Raw genomic sequence first — 15,695 nt, forward strand, 5'->3', positions numbered from 1 at the left:
TTAGTTCAATCACAGCACTGCATTCTGTGACTGCATTCAAATTACGACATTGCGTCCTTTTCACACTTGCCAAAGCAACTATTCACTTTCTCTTTCGCAGACTGGGGAAATAGATCCTAATTAGCGTCTTCACATTATCGATTACCGTAGAATGGGGTGAATAGGAATCGCGGGGTGTATAGAAACAAACCTGAGAACTTGATTATGGTCGTTCTAGTGTCTCTATAGTCTGTTAAAGTATCTTTATTCCCACTACTAATAACACTGCAACATTTTTCCTTCAATCTGGCAACATTAAAATTTACGTCAAGTCTAATGACAATGACATAAAGAAAAAAGCGGTTGACCGTTGAAGTGAACGTCTGCGTAGTGTCTGCGTACAACTGTTTATTAACTGTGTAAAACTTAAAAAAAAAACATCAAGTTCTTCACCGTTATCTCCTTGTCAATTTCCATACTTGGATAGCTAAGTTTCTCATCTATTAGGAATAAAAAGTTGAGAATCAATATTCCATCATTTTGTTCTAATTTTTTAGTAAAATCGAGACTTAGAATTTTTTTACTGAATTCGAGGTGAATAGAACCGAGTCGGGGGCGATTAGACACGCCTTTAGGGTCAATAGAAACGATCAAAGGTGTGAATAGATATATACGAGTGAGGGGTTGATAGCAACGAGAAAGAGGTTAATTGAGAGGTTAATAGAAACATGATTTTCAGGGTTGTCAATCGAGTATTTTTTCATCATAAATAAATAAATACACTTTATTCAGCACCAAGTAAATACACGTAAAGAAAAAGAAACAGACAATATGTTATAAAGCTAAAAAGGCGGCCTTATCGCTACTAAGCGATTTCTACCAGGCAACCTATGGGTAGGATTTTTAATTATAAGAAAGATCCATCATCATGACAGTTTTCAATTAAAAATTTTTGTTAAAATGTTTTTCTGTGACACTTTAATTTGAAAGTTACATTTTTTCAACAACAATCAATCTTCAACGGCCTAAAATATTAATCCTTTCAACCTTTGTAATGTTACTTACGCTACCAATATGACCGTGACCGTGATGATACTGTTACGGGAGGTGAAATAAACCTCTTTTTAAAAAAAGATTTTATTATTAAAACTTAGTTTAAACACAATAATTGCTTTTAGAGAAATTAATACACAGACTTATATAGATTCGCCGGCAACCGTACTCTTAGGATGTTGGAAGTAGACTGAGGTGGAATGGAATGGATAAGCGACGCGTAGGGAACATGGCGGAAAAGGAATGTGCTGACGGGATAGTTAGAGGGATGGCTGTATGCATTAATGCATACAGTCTTGGGATGTAACAATACGGTAGGTACCTAGGTAGGTACTTTAAAAAAAAAACCATTGACATAGTTAAATACCAAAAACGGGTCCCTAGTCCTCATATTATGTTAATAATAAAATAAATAATTTTATTTTCCAACGCTACCTATTTAGTTATGTTAGGATAAAATGATCTTACAGGGAAAGATATTACCAATATTGCAGAATTATCAAGAACTAGTCTTTACATGAGAAAATTTAAATTATAGTGACAATATTATCTAATTAAAATATTCCTGCGAATAATAGTGTATACTGAGTTTATAAATATGTAAAATATAAATATGTTTTTCAATCAAAGGCATTTTAATTAAAATTGTACTTTATTGCGACAAAATCAATATAATATTATGCAAACATCTTTGAATAAAAAGTAATGTTTATTCATTTCAAAGAATGGAGAGGGAGGCAGGAATGTTTCATCTTTGTCTTATTCCTTCTTTTTCCTTGGGCGCATGCAGCACACATTGCTGGTATCAAGCATGTTATAATCCGGGTTCCCCTTTACCCGTGACTCAGTGAACTTAGCATGAGTATCCGGAGCTAGGGAATATGCTTTTACAGCAGCTACATTCTTCATTGCTTCAATATACTTCAACTGTAATCAGAATAAGATATATTGTTAATATTTTTACTGTACACTTCTTATCTTATACAGACATTGGACACATTCTCAAATTTGATAAAAATAATTCTTTATCTTTTGTTAAGTCATGTAGTGATGAAATCAAACTATATTACACATAACTAATAACAACCACAAAAAGATTATTTTTGTGGTTAAAATCTGATTCAAGCAATTGATATTTTATGTTGTAAAACAATTACATATCTGTTACATCTTCAACAAAATCTGACAATATGGGAATTCATTCAGGATCATTAATGTGCTAATATTTTAAACATAACTTTATTTGATATCAATCAGTTTTGAGAAGACAAACCCGCATGCCAAATCAATGATTATTTCTATAGCTCATGTGTGACATATTATATTCCTGTAAAGTTTAATCCGTGCAGTCCTTTTTGCACAGAAGACTAATAAACGTACATACGTACAAATTTTCATCTTTATAATATGAGTATGATTGAAGTGTGCAATAGTTTTTTGATATTTTCTTATTGTAATACCATTTTAAATAGCTTCACCTTATCAGAGATATAGGTACATATTAAGTACTCCTATGCCATTTCTACAAAAATGTGTGGTTATATGTAATTAACATTTCAAGTAATCAAATAAAAATTATAAATGTTTAAAAATATTTCTTACCAAAGCTCCATATTTATCTTGTTCAATTGTAAATTCGGATTTTCCTAACAATGGTAAGGCCAGGAAACGTTCCAAGAATGGCCAAAGAGTGTAGTCTACAAGTCCAGGCTGGTCTCCAGACAAGTATGTTGTATTGCGAGCTTCAATTTCCTTTTGCAACAGTTCTAGCCCCTTGTGATAATTTTCTGCAGTAGTTGGGGTGAGAGCTTGAGCATTGAATGCTGCAGTGTAGTATGCAGATTGAGCCTAGAAAAGTATAGTTTAAATTAACCAACCAAACCAAAATTTAGGACACCAAGGTTAGGATATAACAATTAAATTATAATAATAATATATTTTTTAGAATCTACTTACAGCTGCAAATAATTCCACAATGAGCTTATCTTGGGCTCTTCTTAATGGATCTGATGATTGCAGAGGAGGTTCCGGATATTTCTCATCTAGATATACATTAATTACATTGCTATCGAAAATAGCTTTTCCCTCCTCATATTCCAGTGCAGGTACAGTTCCTATAAAAATACATTGACAATTAAGTATTTGGTATGAGGAAAATTTAATTATTCACAAATAAAACAAGATTTACCTTTTGGACTGAAGCTGTAAATCCATTCAGGCTTATTATCAAGATCAATAAATATTAAGTCATATTCCAACTTCTTAGCATTCAAAACGAGCACACTTCTCTCGGCATACGGGCAAAATCTCATGGCAAATAACCGCAATTTTCCGGTAAATGGTGGTAATGCGTCACCTACGATAAAAATGCAATGTAATTACTACTAGAGCAAAATGATAATGCATGTATATAAGTGTATTTTACTCTTCTTACCGCTTTTCAAATGTTTTTCGGACATGTTTCTAGTAGATTAAAACTCTGCAGTCAAACTAGAACTGAAATCCAACAAGAACTGAAAGTAAAATATTAACTTTAAAAAAAATTTAAGTAAGAGTTTTTTTTTTTTTTTTTTTTTTTTTTTTTTTTTGGTGTTTCTCAATGTTAGCCAGAAGGGCTTTTACATTTTAACGCGGACGCGGGGGTGAACTGAAGGTTCACCCTGGTAGCGACATGCACAAGGGCGTCCCCCCTTGACGGGGACCACGAACCTCGGCTTGAGCTGTCGCTTGAGTGGAGGAGGCCAGAAGGGCCCTAATCGGACGGGTTAAGTAAGAGTACTTATTTATTTTGGAGTTTGAAAAAACCGCCCGTAATGTCGAATCAATTTTACATAATATGAAGTTGATATTATGAAGTAAAATGTAATTAAATGTGTTTAAAACTCACCGACTACCTACCAAGTACCAAATGAATATCAATGAATATGAAATGAAAGGGAAACAAATTTGACGGTACTGTCAAGTGTCATCTCCCACAACTGTCAAAAATCCAAATGACCGCAGATTATACCACAGGATTATACGATATATTATGGTCACCATAGACCATATGGATCACAGATATGGATGTTACCTGATGCTAGCTACGTACTGCTTTATAGTTACGCTCAATAGCCGAAAATGCTCATTGTTAAAATTTGCCCAAACGCGTCACAGTAAAAGATCCACATCACGAAATATATGTTATAGTTATTCAAACTATTAGTTAGTTATTCACATATTATGTCTTGAAAAAAGCGACAATTTAAAAATCGTCGTAAGGAAATCCTGAGAATACTGTTATTAAAACCGTTTTGATCACGATATTACAGATGTTTTGTGAATTTTGTACTTACAAACATAAACGCTCGTGGTGAGACGGTGCTTGTCGGGTGCCGGGAGGCTATAATGAGCTATGGCCATAAGTGCTGATTTACACAGGGTCAGAAAGGGTCAACTCACACCAAAAGAGCGGCGAAGCGCAGCGCAGCGCGGAGTAGCGGAGACCCGCGACTTATCGAGCATTCCAGCGACTTCTCGAGCAGTCGCGGGAATCCGCGCGCCTTCCCGCGATGAATTCACGGGTCGCTCTTTGCGCAGTTCGAATGCTCGCGCGCACAGACGCGTGCGGGGAGCGGGCGCGAGGGGCGGGATATTGCCAGCGGCCGCTCGCGAATGCTCGAGCATTCTCGGGAATTCCCGCGACTTCTCGCGCAGTTGCACGGCTTCGTTAATGGAATTCCACGGAATTCCAGCGGCGCCGCGGGCATCCGCGCGACTCGTTCGAGCTTGTCATGCGATAATAAGTATTATAGTAATGAAGATAAAGTTAAAATTCATATGACACGGAAACTGCGCTCCGCTTCGCCGCGCTTCGACGCTCTTTTGGTGTGAGTTGACCCTAACTGACTACAAACTCGAGGCAAATCAGTGCTGACCCGAAAAAAACCCTGTGTAAACAGATTTGAAGTCAGTACAGAGGCTTGAAGTCAGCGCTGAGTTGAATATTCGAACACGAATATTTTAGAGTCAGTTGGCGCCCTCCGCTACCCGCGCACCCCCAAGTCAGCCAAATAAACCCCGTGTAAACAGACAAGTCAGTGCTTGGTTAGTCATTGCCGCTGCGTTGTAGAGTGACCACGTTTTTTTCGCTGGCAATAAAAATGACCCGTAAGTGCAAAGACGAAACCTTAAAATTGGTGCAATTATATAGCAAAAATGAGTGCCTTTGGGGTATTAAATCCCTAAATCAATTTTATTACCCATTGTCGTTTATTTTTAGTTATCTCATTTTCTACAATTTCTATTAACTCATTCAACAGCAAAATTGATAATTAATTTTTCAACAAATAATAAAATCGTCGTTTCAAATGTTTTTCGGACATGTTTCTAGTAGATTAAAACTCTGCAGTCAAACTAGAAGTGAAATCCAACAAGAACTGAAAGTAAAATATTAACTTTAAAAAAAATTATATCGTCGTTTCAGTTGTTTTCGTGAATTCATTTTTCCCACTGACTTCACAAACGTGTGGTCACCGTGAGAAACGCACCACTACTACATACTTGTAAACAGTTAAAGTCAGTCGCGGCGCCGAAATTGGCGCTGCGACTGACTTGTCTACTGACCCTGTGTAAATCAGCACTAAGGCTTAAACTAAAACATAGTGTAGTCATCTTTCCAACGGCTGGGCCAATTTTGACGGGACTGTCCCTGTCAGATAGCTGATATTATAATAATCAAACAGGGTATAAACATGCTTTTTTTTAGGTCTTTACTCTTAATACCTCAGCCGTTCACAATATTATGTTTCTGTTTAGTGTAAGAGACAAAATAAAAATATAATCAAATAATAAAGCATTATCGTTTTATTTTATTTAATATTTCTGCAGTGCTTACATATTATTTGCTAACATAAATTTTGTTGGGTACAAAATCTTGAAACAAATTTATTTACAATAATCTGAAAAGATAATCTCTAATCTACTTTTATATTAATGGCACAAGATATAATATAGCCATTAACAACAACATCGACTGTAAGTAGCATGAATGGCATTGAAGCTATTATATATCGATATTTTTTTTTGACATTGTAAATATGTACGACGTTAATTAAGTACCTACTGAATTTACCATTCATATAAAATTACTTATTACAATTTATTTATTATATTTTCTCCAAAAATTGATACGGATAAATTCGCAATATACTACATGCAAACAACTAAACAGTCATACTAAAATATTTAAACGGCAATTTATCGTGAATTAGATTTAAAACCCGTCATTGTAAAATCTTATCATCACATGTAATGCAAAAACTTTAAAGCTCACACAAAGTTATCATTGTAAATTTTTGAAATATTGAATAGAATAACACCAAATTTCTTGCGACCTTGGTGTAAGTAATGAAATGAATGTATCAAAAACATCCAATAAACATGACTTAATTTGTAATACCTCAATACAATTTACTAAAAACTTATAATAAGTAGTCACAGTAGTCCGAATAGCCATAAGTAATATTCCCAACAGGGTATATTTTGTAAGTAAAATTTATACTACCTCTATTTTAATATCGCTGTTTTAATGAAAAATTGAAGCAACAAACGAAAGAAATATTAAAACTAAAAGCTGTGTTATATAAAAAAATTAATATTATCTAACTTTGATGTCTCTTTAACATGAAATTAATAAGCCAAATATAATGACCACACATGTTTTGAAACAATTTTAAAGTTTGTTTTAATAAAAAAAAAATTAATTGTTGTTGCAGTGGCATTGGAACAAATATTAGTAGTTTCTCTTTCAAAGACCGAGATCAAAGTTACCCAACTGCAAACATTGCAACCTTATGAGCAAGATACAATATTATCTATAAGTCGATTTGATATTTTTGTAAGAGTATGAGAAATTAACGTAAAGAAGCAAACCTAGCTTACAGTTAAGGTTGACATTAAAATTTACATTATCAGAAACTAAACTAAATTAAGCAAAAATTATAATAAGTTGGAACATGTTACTCATGTATTAAATTGAGTACAGTTGTCATTTGGATCATGTTTGGTTATGAGTTACCATTTTAATTTAACTGTATGTTAGTGATTGAGGTACGCCATTGACAGTCTTTGATTTCAGGACCCCGTTTTCGTAGGACATCACTGTTTCCCGTCCATTCTCCGATACTCTGAAATAAATAGCAAATATTATGCTACAATACAAGATAATACGATAATTAATACAATGTTTGAATTTCGATTTTACAAACATAGCATGCCAATTTTATCTTCATACAAAGGATTTTATACGGATCAATTAATTTCTGAGAATGACCATGGTTCAAGTCATAATAAAGAGGAAAAAACCGGCCAAGTGCGAGTCGGGCTCGCGCACAAAGGGTTCCGTAGCAGCAAATATTATAATAAATTACAGTTAAATCAACCTATCTCAAAAACTATAAGAGATACTTTGATCAAACCAAAAATCGTTGAAAGAGTTAATTAGCATGCATCACCTCTATTTTTTTTAGAATTTTATACCCCGTAGTTATAAAAATAGAGGGGGGGGGGACATACTTTTTACGACTTTGAGAGCTGATATCTCAAAAACCGTTCACTTTAAGAAAAATGTTTTTTAGAAAACTTTATATCATTTTAAAAGACCTTTCCATTGATACCCCACACGGGTATGTACATCGAAAAAAAAAATTTCATCCCTCAGTTACATGTATGGGGGGCCCCACCCCCAATTCTTTTTTTTACTATTTAGTGTCATATTTTTGTAGCGGTTCATACAACACATATTCCCATCAAATTTCATCACTGTAGTACTTATAGTTTCCGAGTAAATCGGCTGTGACAGACGGACAGACGGACAGACGGACAGACGGACATGACGAAACTATAAGGGTTCCGTTTTTGCCATTTTGGCTACGGAACCCTAAAAACCAATAAATATTATGTCGTATGTTTTGTTGACAATTTTAATAAGGAATCTCTACAGGAAAACCACCTTTAATAAATCTTTATATAAACACGTATGCTTTGTACGAAATTACATTTGCTTGGGAGTTAGTAAGTTCCCCCCGTAATCTTTTATTGGTGGTCCGCCTATTGGTCAAAGCGGAATGTTATTACACTTTTAAATTAGAATTAGTAGTTACTGCATTCAACCAATATTTATTAGCTGTGCCGAGTGATTTCCCGTAGTCGATAAAAGCATATTTATATTTCTACATATGTTTATAGCTGCCAAGTATCATATATAAATCCATTCAGTAGTTTTCGCATGAAAGAATAACAAACACATTTAATCATTCTTACAAACTTTCGCTCTTATAATATGAAGCGTATGGGTTAGCATCTTTTCTACCTAGAATATAATGCGTATGTAATATGCCCAAATTGAATTTTCACCTCTCTCCTTTTAACTTTTTTTATAAATTAGTCGTAGTCGACGAAAAAGCTGGTGGATCGCCTGATGGTAAGCGCTACCACCGCTCTCCATGACCAGAGGACTGATTCCTCTGATTTAAAAGTGGGTATACAGAAAGGATTCATGAGCGTAAAAAACTAAAGCACTAGGCAGGATCAGACCAAAACTGCACACAACACTAACTTCTTAGTAGTGATCTTCTTCCCGTTCACGATCCGCGTGGTCGTAGTGGTGCTCCTCATGTTCGCGCTGCCGGGCCCGGCCAGCGAGCTGTTGAACGTAGAGAACGACGTGAACGTGTTGCCGTTGGACGCCGCGTGCGCGAATATATCGTCCAGCCCTTGCATGCCGAACCCGAACGGGCTGAAGAGGGAGGACGTGAGCGACGTGCTCGGGTGGTGGCTTCTACGCCCATGTCTGCGGTGACTGTGGCCGTTGATATCTAGAAAAAAGTTATACATGGAGACTTATGGACTAGTATGGTACATTGATAGGTGATTCCGAGGCAAAGAAAATAAAAATATTATTTATGCTGTATACTACCGACTATGTTCATTTATACTTCTTGGGTTTAACCCATTGAGCCCCAAGCGGCCCGATCGGTCCCAGACACAATAGATTTTCTATTGTGTCTGTGGTTCCGGGGCCTGAGTGACATTTATTACGTAAGTACTAATAAATTATGATAAAAATATACCAGAAATAAGTAAGGTAAGTACCTACTAATAGTAAATCGTTACAATTAAAAAAATCGCTATAAGTAGTTTTCGGAAACATAGGTTAAAAAACCCATTTGACCAACCATTATGGTAGCATGACGATAGGCCTTTATTGGGAAAATGACTAATACCATTGAATGATTATTATCAATTATCAACCATTTTACCTTGTGTAAGTTTTTTAACTAGTTCGATTAAAACTTAGCTGCTATCTATAACATTTTATAACGGCACCTTTATGACTAATGAACAAGTATACAATTTTTGGAACGATTTTAGAGAAAGAAATAAATAATATAAACTGTGAGCCGTAGTGTGGGTTAAAAATCTTGTTTGTATCTATACAAAAATAACAAAACATAAAAAATCTCACCTGCAAATAATTCACTAAACGGAGAGCCGCCGAAGAATTCTCTAAAGACTTCCTCTGGATCGCGGAATGTAAACGGGAAACTGTGGTAGCCAAAGTCATAATCTTCATCAGAGGTAGAACGCCGCCCTCTACTGCTATTCAGACCTTCTTTACCATACTGATCATACACCCGGCGTTTTCTTTCTGTACAGAAAAAAATATGTTCATTTACTTAAATATTGCTTAACAATGAAACGTAGCTGTTATACTTCAATCTGCATTAAATCTTTGAAGCTTTTATTCGATGAAAGCATTTAACCGTTATTTGATGATTCTCCAGCAAATTGCAGATTATGAATTCGTTTTATAATGAAAACAAAGAACTGAGCGAGAAAATCACTTAGAACAAAAAATCTGCATTGTTAATGAATGTTTTTCATCATAAGTACTTTAGTTACGTATTCTCAAGGCGTTGACGCTTAAAAATAATAATATCGTAACGGTTTTAAGTGTAGGTGTTCAGACGATTCTGTATCATACTGTAACTTAAGTAACCTACTTATTATTATAATCTAGCTTAGTCATTACTGTCAAACCGGTTTTTAATAACGATGTAACCATTTTTTATTAATCGAGCTTTAGTTCAATTGTTTATTTTCACACTGATGTACAAGCGAAAAATGTTGACCGACTTAACTGTACTATAATTATTAAATCCCACGCAAAACTCGATTGTTAACTGTTAGTCGCAAAGATATTAATTTAGCTGTAGGTAGGTATACAGCAATACCAAATTCAGGGTTAACGTAAACTTGGTTAAGTTTGTTTTTAGTTTAGTTTGAATAGTATGATTGATTACATGCAGAAAACTTAGGTAACCCTCATGTGGTGAAACAATTGACAAATATCTACACGAAAATGGAGTAAAAAGCAAATAAGCTGCCTCAACGCATTACGTTACATGATTATAATATTTACGTAAAGCAGCTATGCTAAACGAGTGTATATTTCGCAACCATTTGAGGGTTAACATTTTAATAAAATAAATAAATTCATACTATCAAAGAACACCCTACAATAAATGAACATCTACCAAAAAACCGATGAAATGGCGTGTCTCCGAAAAAACCCTTGAAGCTAAAGTGTCGGTGACCATTGACTCCATTCTTGCTTTGATATCTGTGACTGTGGTGACTGGATCCACGTGCATCATATACTTTCCGCTTGGTTTCTACCCAACAACAAAACCTTCTTTGAACTAACATACTTGTCCACTTTATGGACCCAAGCACCTACACGAATTATTAGTGCTATCGAGCGTATTGTGCTCAGTAAGTAAAGATTTGCATATTAATATAAATTTGCAATTGCTGTTTATGATAAGAAGTTACCTATGAAGAAACTAAAACATTTTTTATTATTTTTAATCTCGGTTAAGAACATAGAGAATTAAATTTTAATATTTAAACAATAAAAAATACTACTAAATTAAAGATCATGTAAATTATTATTATTAAATGAAAGATCTAAATATCATTACCATCTGAAAGGACTTCATATGCTTCTGAAATTTCCTTAAATCTTCTATTCGCTTCATCTGCATTGTCTGGATTTTTATCTGGATGCCATTTGAGTGCAAGTTTTCTGTAACTAAGAATAAAGTCCAGGATAAATAAAAAATAATTAAAAATTATAGATTTTCTATAATAATTAATAATAATAGTAAGAAAACTCACGCTTTTTTTATTTCTGCCTCAGAGGCAGTTCGCGTAACACCGAGTGTTCTGTAGTAGTCCACCATTTCTAATTTCCCTCGAGGGGCTTAAACAAATCTGTAAATAAATGACATAATAAATTATAACGATTTGTATATGTTATAAATAAAATCTAAAACAATAAAGTCTAAAAAAAAGATTCAAAATTAATTAAGAATATTTGTCATACAATTTTGTCCGATATTGCCTGTTGTCTCAATTTTATTATTAGGTCTCATTCTTATTAATGCAAATTACATAGTTAACTATCAAATACCTAAATATTATCTTTGTTACAAGATAACTGTAGATATGGATAACATAATTATAATACAGCCCACTGAACAGAATAGAGTAAAAACACAATCATTTTTCAATTTTTTTACCCAACACAAGACAGCATTGTCTCCTGCTTTTTTCAACTACCCCCTGTTTCTATTATACATACCCATTTTAAAATTAAAAACTTGACAAAAAATATGCAGATTTGAGTGATGACTGTTTTGATTGATAATAATGAAGTATTTGTCAATATTATTTTTAAATTTGTTCATAAAGTTTGTATAGGTGTTAATAAATGGTTTTTAAAAATTTTGTCTGAAATAAATCATTTTTTAACTGACTTCAAAAAAGGAGGAGGTTATCAATTCGGCCGGTATGTTTTTTTTATATATTATGTACACCGATTACTCCGAGGTTTCTGAACCGATTTACATGATTCTTTTTTTGTTCGATGCGGGATGGTGTCGAATTGGTCCCATAAAAATTTTATTCGGATAGGCCCAGTAGTTTTTATTTTATGAGCATTTTTGTCTGTATTTGTAAATGTTGCAAGTGCAAGTTCGAAGTCGGTTGTTTTTAACGCAGTTATGTCTTGTCTAAGTTGCAATTTATCTTTATAGTTATGAGAAGTGTAGTTCTGTCACGTAGTAAGGCTTGTTTTTAGCATGAATGTAAAATAAGTAGCTTATTATTAATTATATACACATACATAATTATCACATTCAACAAATCCATGGAGGGTTGTCGCGTAAGAACCACAAGACAGTGCATACTATGATAATATGTTATGTAAAACTAAATTGTAATATTGACATGATTTTAAAAGAGCAACTATGGAGTTTCTTGCCGGTTCTTGCCCATAGATATGCTTTCTGAATTGATGGTACATGTTAAAATATGTTATGACTATTAAAAAGTGCGTCTAGAAGAAGTCAATTGAATAAATAAATGAGTTTGAGATTGAATCCTTATAAAGGTACCTAATATATCAATTATGTAGTAAAACAACCTGTTTATGACTAAGTAGGTATATCTTTTAAAACAGTTAGATATTTAAACTAATATTATAATATGAGACCACTAAGTGATGATATTATTGTTAGTCATGTTAGAATGCTATAATTTTATTTCATATAAAATGTAAAAGTTTAGTGGCCTGCATAAAATTTTGATCAATTTTTTTCCATTGATCTATTTATATGTACCTAAAATGCTTATAATTTAACCCAATCTTTAAAGTATCAACAACAAGTAGCATTTGCTTTAATTTTGTTTTATACCAAGTGGTGTTTTTACAAACAACTAAATTTTTGTAAGTTGTTTACTCCCAAATATTTAATGAACAACTTCATTAGATCATTTTCAATTCAATCAGGTTTATATTTGCAATAACTGGCTTATGAAAATGTAAGGGTATTTAGAAGAAAATATACAATTATTTCCTATAACCTCTTTATACGTATTTTTTTAATGTGTTCAAGCTGTGTGCTTGATTAAAAAATACTATTTTATTCTTAGAATAGAAAGTAATGATAAAAAATAGTCATGACAATTCAACACACCTACATGTTTACTGCAATCTTTAAGTAATAAATACCAGTAGTTTGATGTGTGCTATTTTAACTATCTCGAAAATGTATTTATCATTATGTAATAATAAAATATAATACCTGTATTGCATTTGTTCCTGGTTTTCAAGATTCAATTTGTTGATCCCAAAGTTTTCGACGTTTGTAATAACCAACCTCTCAAATGTCACAATGTATCGCACATCACTTTGAACTACAACAAAAATGTTCGAGCCTTTTTAATTTATGATCGCCATGTATCAGTGTTACATATATACTTTTCAATCGTTTAATAATGTAATTATGGGATTTTTCAATTCATGGTGTTGTACTTTTACTGTTTCAGGAAATAACAACAATAACTTAACGCTCCTTTGTTGGCAAAAACCGTCAGTAAGTGGAAATTTCTCGCAAGCAAAATCAATAAACAATCGACAAATAGTCAATTGAAATTCTGATACAGGCCGAGTACATAAATCAATGAGAGTCTTTCCATCAAAGCTAACACAATAACAAATAATCACCACCACTGAATGTAGAACTGACCTATGCAGCGGGCATTCTATTCATCCATTCTTCCATTGACTTGATATTATTATGAATCAACTGAGTTTAGTAGGTAGGTACTAAGTAGTAGGTAGGCCAAGTAGGTAATATAGGCAATAGGATGGCCAATCGTCTGTAAAATTTGGACAGAATAAACAAAGTTTTGACAGCTGTTCCGACGGATTACAGATAAATTATGTGACCTTATAACTTGAAGTTTTAGTATAATAATATATTTATTATTCATTCTATTTAAAAAACCAAAAGTTATGTGTGAATAAATGAATTTGAAAAACAAAGACACTATTAGGTATCTAGATTGTGCACCATGGCTAAAAAACCGGTCCCAGTGCATTGAGCTATTATTACTACGTATAGAACTATAGAGGAGAGACCACGAACCATGGAAATACAGGATGTCCCAAAAAGTAGTGATGAACGGAAGCTGGGAGGTAGAGGACCTAGAGGGCTATCCGAATCACCCCATGTATGTTATGCGATTTTTCGTATTTTCGGAGTTATGACGTTTTTTTTTCCAATTTTTCACCTATCGCCGAGTACGATGATATTTTCACTCATGGTGACGTGAATTATTGCGCTAGATGCTTGATTTTTTTTGTGTGCTAAGCTGAAAGATAGGTCAATTCAGTATGGTAACATTTACTATCGTTAGATCTTTGAATGGAGTAAAAAAGAACAATTAAATGCCAAGAAAGATAAAATTACCCAGTATGTTCACCACTTCAAGGGCCCGTAAAAAATAAAATCACATAAAAAAAGTTTTCCATTTGGCTTTTAAAAACTTGCTCTATCTATCAGGTAGCTACCCTGAAAATTTCATTTTATTATTCAGAAGGCTTCAATCGAAAAATTGAAATATAAATGTGGTAAATGCAAAAATTTAATTAACATGATGATTGATAAAAACAAATTAAAACCAATAACAAGGTTTAATTACCAGAAATTTTTAAAATGACACCGCTGTTGCTCAGTGCAAGTGCGACATCACCGTAAAAAGTTGTCTTTTAAATGTCTGAATGCCCTTTTATCGTTTTTAATGGTTTCTTTTACTACTATGAATTACCGGGTTATTTCGTCCAAATTGTGTCAGTCTCTTGTCTTTGTATCCCCACAGAAAAAAATCAATAGGGTTTACGTCTGGGGACCTGTGCTGGGGACCGTGGAGGCCAGGCTAAAGGGCAAAGATATCCTGAAAGATGGATTGGTCGTTGCAGCCTGCGCATGCGCCGGTGACGCCTGCCTTAAAGCCTGGCCTCCACGGTCCCTCGACCTAAATCCCATTAAATTGTTTCAATGGGGATACTAAAAAGACCTCGGCTACTTGAGGGAATGCCGCAATTTGGACGAAATAACCCGGAAATTCATAGTAGCTCTATGAGATGAGTTTCTTGGTTTTTTGCTTTAAAACAAACAAGACATGAACGCGACCATCGCGCTAAAGCCACTGAGTGCAGATAAGCCATATGGCCTATGTTGAGCGGAACATATTATTTATATCTAGAAAACATTGAATGCGATAAAACCAAAATATCGAATTCATGGTGTTCTTTCTTAATGGATGGTATTTTATTAGTATGTTTAATAGGCATTGAGACATCAATATTACGTATGGAGACGACACCGCCTACATCACTTAGGTCTTAGTGAATAGAAAACTTTCGATCATGAGGCGGGATTCGAATCCGCTTCTGTCCACCAATCCGGGGCGGACGCCTGACCAATTCGGCCACCTGTGATCCCGCCAGAGCAGTCGAATTTATCACGAATCTATTGTTTTCTTTCAGTTTTGTGTACTCACCAAGGTAGGTACTCACTAAGGTGTGTCTAAAGGGTCACACCGCGCGCCATCTATTGAGATAATTGACAACTATCTCAACCGATATGAAACATTATTTTCAAATTATTTCAATCAACCAAGCAATCAACGATATAAGTTTGACAAGAGTTTGACAATGAAAAATGCGCTGTGCTGCGCTCCGCCATATCTGCGGCGGCGCGGCGGCCAGC

The 15,695-nt window shown here is 34.1% G+C and overlaps 2 protein-coding genes across 5 annotated transcripts; both read right to left on the reverse strand.

Annotated features, from left to right (window-relative positions):
- Positions 1 to 1,665: 1,665 nt before the first annotated feature.
- On the reverse strand, positions 1,666 to 4,006 carry LOC123691301 (pyrimidodiazepine synthase-like). 2 transcript variants are annotated; one of them, XM_045635623.1, is made up of 6 exons: positions 3,920 to 4,006; positions 3,467 to 3,545; positions 3,221 to 3,388; positions 2,989 to 3,146; positions 2,635 to 2,880; positions 1,666 to 1,959 (listed from the first exon to the last, which is right to left on the reverse strand). In XM_045635623.1, exons 2-6 carry the CDS (start codon positions 3,489 to 3,491, stop codon positions 1,792 to 1,794), a joined length of 765 nt encoding a protein of 254 aa, XP_045491579.1. In that variant the 5' UTR covers positions 3,492 to 3,545; positions 3,920 to 4,006; the 3' UTR covers positions 1,666 to 1,791. The 2 variants fall into 2 exon arrangements, with proteins under 2 accessions (XP_045491579.1, XP_045491580.1); XM_045635624.1 differs by lacking the exon at positions 3,920 to 4,006 and having other exon boundaries at positions 3,467 to 3,564.
- Positions 4,007 to 6,184: 2,178 nt separating this feature from the next.
- LOC123691302 (dnaJ homolog subfamily B member 6) lies at positions 6,185 to 13,792 on the reverse strand. 3 transcript variants are annotated; one of them, XM_045635625.1, is made up of 8 exons: positions 13,668 to 13,792; positions 13,224 to 13,335; positions 11,254 to 11,349; positions 11,058 to 11,167; positions 10,611 to 10,748; positions 9,539 to 9,721; positions 8,630 to 8,888; positions 6,185 to 7,199 (listed from the first exon to the last, which is right to left on the reverse strand). In XM_045635625.1, the coding sequence occupies exons 3-8, from the start codon at positions 11,316 to 11,318 to the stop codon at positions 7,100 to 7,102; spliced, it is 855 nt and encodes a 284-aa protein (XP_045491581.1). In that variant the 5' UTR covers positions 11,319 to 11,349; positions 13,224 to 13,335; positions 13,668 to 13,792; the 3' UTR covers positions 6,185 to 7,099. The 3 variants fall into 3 exon arrangements, with proteins under 3 accessions (XP_045491581.1, XP_045491582.1, XP_045491584.1); XM_045635626.1 differs by having other exon boundaries at positions 13,646 to 13,756; XM_045635628.1 differs by lacking the exon at positions 10,611 to 10,748.
- Between the last annotated feature and the right edge of the window lie 1,903 nt (positions 13,793 to 15,695).

The sequence above is a fragment of the Colias croceus genome, chromosome 4, assembly GCF_905220415.1.
Source record: "Colias croceus chromosome 4, ilColCroc2.1".
Lineage (NCBI taxonomy): Eukaryota > Metazoa > Arthropoda > Insecta > Lepidoptera > Pieridae > Colias > Colias croceus.